The sequence below is a fragment of the Oratosquilla oratoria genome, chromosome 8 (genome assembly GCF_046742065.1).
Source record: "Oratosquilla oratoria isolate Oo_2021 chromosome 8, ASM4674206v1, whole genome shotgun sequence".
In the NCBI taxonomy this organism is placed as follows: domain Eukaryota; kingdom Metazoa; phylum Arthropoda; class Malacostraca; order Stomatopoda; family Squillidae; genus Oratosquilla; species Oratosquilla oratoria.
Genome location: NC_134784.1, coordinates 8,585,819 through 8,591,012, shown reverse-complemented (window position 1 = coordinate 8,591,012; position 5,194 = coordinate 8,585,819). Strand labels below are relative to the sequence as shown.

General features: G+C 38.8%; 1 protein-coding gene across 2 annotated transcripts in view; it reads left to right on the top strand.

Annotated features, from left to right (window-relative positions):
* LOC143027575 (uncharacterized) overlaps nucleotides 1–4,789 on the top strand; it is a 62,023-nt gene extending 57,234 nt beyond the window's left edge. For both annotated transcript variants that reach the window (XM_076188888.1, XM_076188889.1), the window contains exons 3-4: nucleotides 1,527–1,647; nucleotides 3,162–4,789. In XM_076188888.1, the coding sequence (XP_076045003.1) occupies nucleotides 1,527–1,647; nucleotides 3,162–3,540 (500 nt within the window). In that variant the 3' untranslated portion in view covers nucleotides 3,541–4,789. The remainder of the gene's footprint in view (nucleotides 1–1,526; nucleotides 1,648–3,161) is intronic.
* Nucleotides 4,790–5,194: the final 405 nt, after the last annotated feature.

Sequence of the window (5,194 nt, the reverse complement as noted above, 5' to 3'; positions counted from 1 at the left end):
CCCTGGCTACCGGCCACCGATTTTATTTTGCCTGGAAAAGCCCCTATATCCCATCGTCTTCACCACTTTGACCAGCGTGAATGTCATCATCATCACTTCATTCAATATTGCAATATCAAATTCAGCCTCAAACTCTCCACCAGCTACCTGTAACTGTGTAACCTGTAACCGCTCCATTTTTTTTTTACTATTAACTCCACTATTATCACCATAATCGCTACTTGTAACTATATAACCTGTAACCGACCCATTTTCTACTATTAATTCCACTATTATCACCTTAATCCTCAAACCATTACAGCCACCATCACATATTCTTTTATACACCATCACCTTCACCATCCTAATCTCCATCACCACAACCTATATCACCACCACCTCTACTACCACTATCACCAACACAACCTCCTGCCCAAAAAATTCCACCACCCCAATCTCAACTACCTCATCCTCCACTACCACCTCCTCTACCACTACCCCCACCACTTCCAGCACCTACGGCACCCTCTTCTCTGCGCCCTTTCCCTGTCAGCAACTGTGGCAGTAGCCGGAAATCTGAAATCAGCAAACCTCAACAATGGGAAGAATCGATCAACTGATTCTGGGCCCACACGTTCAAGTCCAGGCCTGCACATTTTAAGAATCACGCACAAAGGAAGAGGAGAAGACGGAGAAAACCAGATGTAGAGGGATAATGAGAAGGGAATAGTGAGACAGAAGGAGATGAAGGGGAATAGGTAAAGATTATAATCAGCGAGGTGGTATCTGACCTTGAACACAAGTTTCTAATGGAAGACTTGATATTAATTTTAATGGTGACAATATTTAGATGCTTACACACACATACACACACATACACACACACACACACACACACACACACACACACACACACACACACACACACACACACACACACACACACACACACACACACACACACACACACACACACACACACACACACACACACACACACACACACACACACACACACACACACACACACACACACACACACACACACACACACACACACACACACACACACACACACACACACACATCAATCTTTTAATAGCAGAGGGGTAAATCTTTACATACCCTATTAGTTGACTACCTAAGGGATATCGAATGAACCATCTCTGAATAGCATTTTCCTCCTAATGTTAATTTTTAGTGTCTATATGAATGATGGGCTCTTTGCACTTTGAATTTTTGCAGAAGATTGTGTCATTTGCTTTTATGTAGTTATATATAGTATCTTGCATTTTTCTTTTTGTGCTACCATAACTACCCTCTTGTTTCGGCTACCCGAATTATGAAGCAGTTAAGTTCTATATACTGTGCCGTACTTAAAGCTGTTCGGTACTCTAAGGCTTCTCTTTCTATATTTCCATATATTTTGAATCTTTTTCTTATCCCCTTTTCTTGTTTTCTGAAGTGTAATCTTCCCTTTCTCCTTTGAAGCACTTTATCATTTTTTGTTGTATTCTGAAATGTAATTCTTCTTTTTTCCTTTGCAGTCCAATCGCCGAACAATCTCTTTCGCGACGACGACCCACGACGTTACCTTCCTGTCGACCACACTGACGAAGTCAAACAAGCCAGGAACGACTTCTTCAACAAATATGATCAACAAGTTAGGTGAGTATGACTTAAGGTCTTCGGTAGATCAGATCAAATGCGTATAGGAACAGATAAATCTCTGCTGCTTTGCGAAGTCAGCACTCACTCCCCATGCTTTGCAACATTTTTTGTGCTTCAGAATGGGAATCTTGGTGTTTTTTCTTGTGGTATTCAAGATGACTGATTGTTTATATATGCCGCATTTGCCCCGTTCTTTGCGTCCTGCACTCACGTATGCCATCGATGTTCTCGTCAAATCAATCTTGAATTTTGCGCGCATTAAATGCGAACGCTACGTCAGCAGCCTCGATTATGACATAGGAGAAGCAACTCCGTTCGTCCTTATCGCCAGCGACGGGGTACTGGAAGGACGGGAATTCAGCTTCACCAGAGGTCACCGCAAAGTCCCGGCTACGTTTGCTCGTCTCGACATTTCAAAATAGCACAGTTAAACATTTCATTGGGGATATCCTTCTTTCTGGAGTGCGAATACACAGAAACACATTGCTCCTAAACAGTAGGTGGTCTGTCCAGCACTCAGCTTCTTGCACTGTTCGGGTAATCAAGATGTCTTTCCTGTGACATTGAACATAAGAACATAAGAATGAAGGAAACTGCAAGAGATCACAAAGCCTACACTAGGCAGTTTCATGTCTATTACCACCTGTCATCCCCATCCATAAAGCTGTCTAACCGGTTCTTAAAACAACCGATAGTATCTGCGCTCACTACATGATTACCAAGTCTATTCCATTCGTTAACTACCTTATTAGTAAACCAATTCCTTCCTATTTCCTTCTTAAATCTAAATTTGTCCAATTTGAATCCATTACTGCGAGTCCTGCCCTGTTGTTTTAATATGGTGACCTTGTTTGCCCCTTGTTAAATCTTTTGATCCACTTGAATACCTCTATTAGATCACCCCGCACTCACAGTCAAGCGCATACCAGTCCTCGGGGCATGGGTGCTTTCATCTACCTTCACAGCTGTCCTTCAATTAGGAAACAGTGTTCATGATGGTGAAAAAAAAATGATTGAGAAGTTTAACTCTTTCACTGAGCTGTTTATATACGACTGATGGTACCCAAATAAAAGTATATTTCGAGAATGTCAATGACAGACTAACAATAGGATTTCGAATGACTAGAGTTATAAATAAACAGATAGATAAATTAAATATATTAATAAATGAATAAGTAAATGAATAAGATATATCAATAAATGAATGAATAAATAAATAAACAAATAAATAAATAAATAAGTAAATAATTAAATTGATAAATAAATAATACATAAATACATAAATAAGAAATAGAATACATAAATAAACAAACAAATAGATAATCAAAAGTATGAATAAATAGATAAGTAGATAAATGAACATTTAAGTAAATAAAGTTAAAATAAAAAGCGGCTCATTTTTGGTACAGTGGTTTCTTTCGGGCACTTTAATATCAATACAGCCATTAAAACTAAAGTTATTCCTTCAGATGGATTGAATCACCTGAAACACATTACATTTTCTATTCTAGGTTGATCGATGAGGTTCGCGATGTTGAGGACGAGGAAAGCCACTACTCCAGCGACTATGAGGAAGAAAGTGACGACGACGAGGAAGAGTCCGAGGAGGAGGAGGAAAGCTCAGATAGTGATGAAGAGTCCGACTACAGCGATTCATCCTCTTCCTCCGAAGAAGGTGACTACGACTCAAGTAGTGAGGAGGGCGATGAATCTTCCGAGTCTTCCGAAGAGAGCTCCTCTTCTTCAGAGGAGGACAATGGCTTAGGGGCTCACTACTTCAGAGCTCCCAAACCCGTCAAGGACACTCCCGAGGTCGAAGAGGCCAAGAGGAAGTTCTTCAAGCTCTACAAAGAACAAGCCGAATTGGCCTTCAACGCCCCTGACTACTAACTATGCTTTCCAGATTGAACAGGCTTTGGATTCCTCCGGCAAGGGGCTGGTTCTTTGTCGGATGAAACCGCTTCAAGGCAATAGTCTCATCCACTTGAATGGCTTATTTTTCTTTTTTCTTCAGAATTGTATTAGTATCGCCAATTTAGATCCAGACTTTGTTTTGTTGTTTTAAATTTAGTTAGAGGGGGCTGTGCCCTCCACCTCCTCCTCAACTTTCCTCCTCGGCACACGATTAGATTTCTCCAAGTACTCGATTTCCGGAAAGTAGCTAAAGTCGTGAAGATCCCTGTTTAATCTTAGACTGCTTTAGAATTCTAGATGGTAGCGAGGTTATTGGAGTTAGAGCCCTATCCTATCCTAAAACCCTGGAGGTTAGAAATGACATTCTTGGGTTTTAGAAAGCAAATAGAGGGGATGGAAAGGAATAGTAAAATTGATAACTGCCCATATTCATAATGTATATGAATAATAGTAATAGATACATATTTCTTGATGTATGTATGCATAAGTTTGGTTTGTGGCTGCACATGACTATGTATATATACATAATGTAGGCATGAGCTATGCCAAAGTACATAAGTATGTATCTACTTATGCTCATTCGTACTATATTCATTTGCGCAAATCCATATATGTATGTATGATTATGTCATGGTGTGCTCATGTATACCTGTGACTTAAAAATTAGAAGAAGTCTTCTGTTAGTATAATATATCGAACACCACTAAGAACATTTGACAAAAAACTTTGGCGCATTTTGTCTAATTTCCTGCTCAAGATCCGCTCGATAGTTCCTTCCCGTTCTTTCTGTTTGCCCTTCTGGTTCCGCGGTGGATCCGTGGAAAAAATATATATGAAATATATTATCTATGGCTGTGCTAAGATGATATATCTGTGACTATGAACGCCCGCGTGTTTTCCTCTGCTTTGCCTGTATGTCGGGCTCCTACACGTGGGAAACAAATGAAGATCATGGTATACCCAGCAAATACATTTACATATAGTATACATATCCATTGCATTTGAAAACCTGTATAAGTATGTAAATATCATACACATGTTTGGATATTTGTATGAATATGTCTATATTGTATGTAGGTATTTATATAATAGATATATGTGCATTTATGCACATGTGTTTGTGTATATGCATTTACATGCAAACAAAAAAGAACATCATAAAGTTATCTTTCTTTCGATGTTTCATACAATTGTCAACAGAATAAAATCTTTGCACACTGAATAACTTTGTTTTCCAATATCCGCTTTGCAAAAGAAATACTAAAGATGCAGTGCAGTAGTGAAAGCATTTATGTAAGTCGACCATTGTGTTTCAAATCTATACGATGGCATTAACAAAGCACAAAATAATCTATGGAGTTAGGTGGTACTTCCTTGTCTCACTTTACAAAGAAACAAACATATCAATATTTCATTCATTGACATATAAACAAGAAAAATAGCTTACATATGAATACATAACATACAGTATAAATGTGCAGTATGCAGAATATATGCAATGTGTATATTATCAGCTATAACCATATGCCAAGGGCGACTTCCTTTGCTTTTACACTGAAGTCAATACCTATGGTTTCCCCGAGCAAGCCTATATATAAACGACAACATTGCAGTGATTATTTAGTTTTCT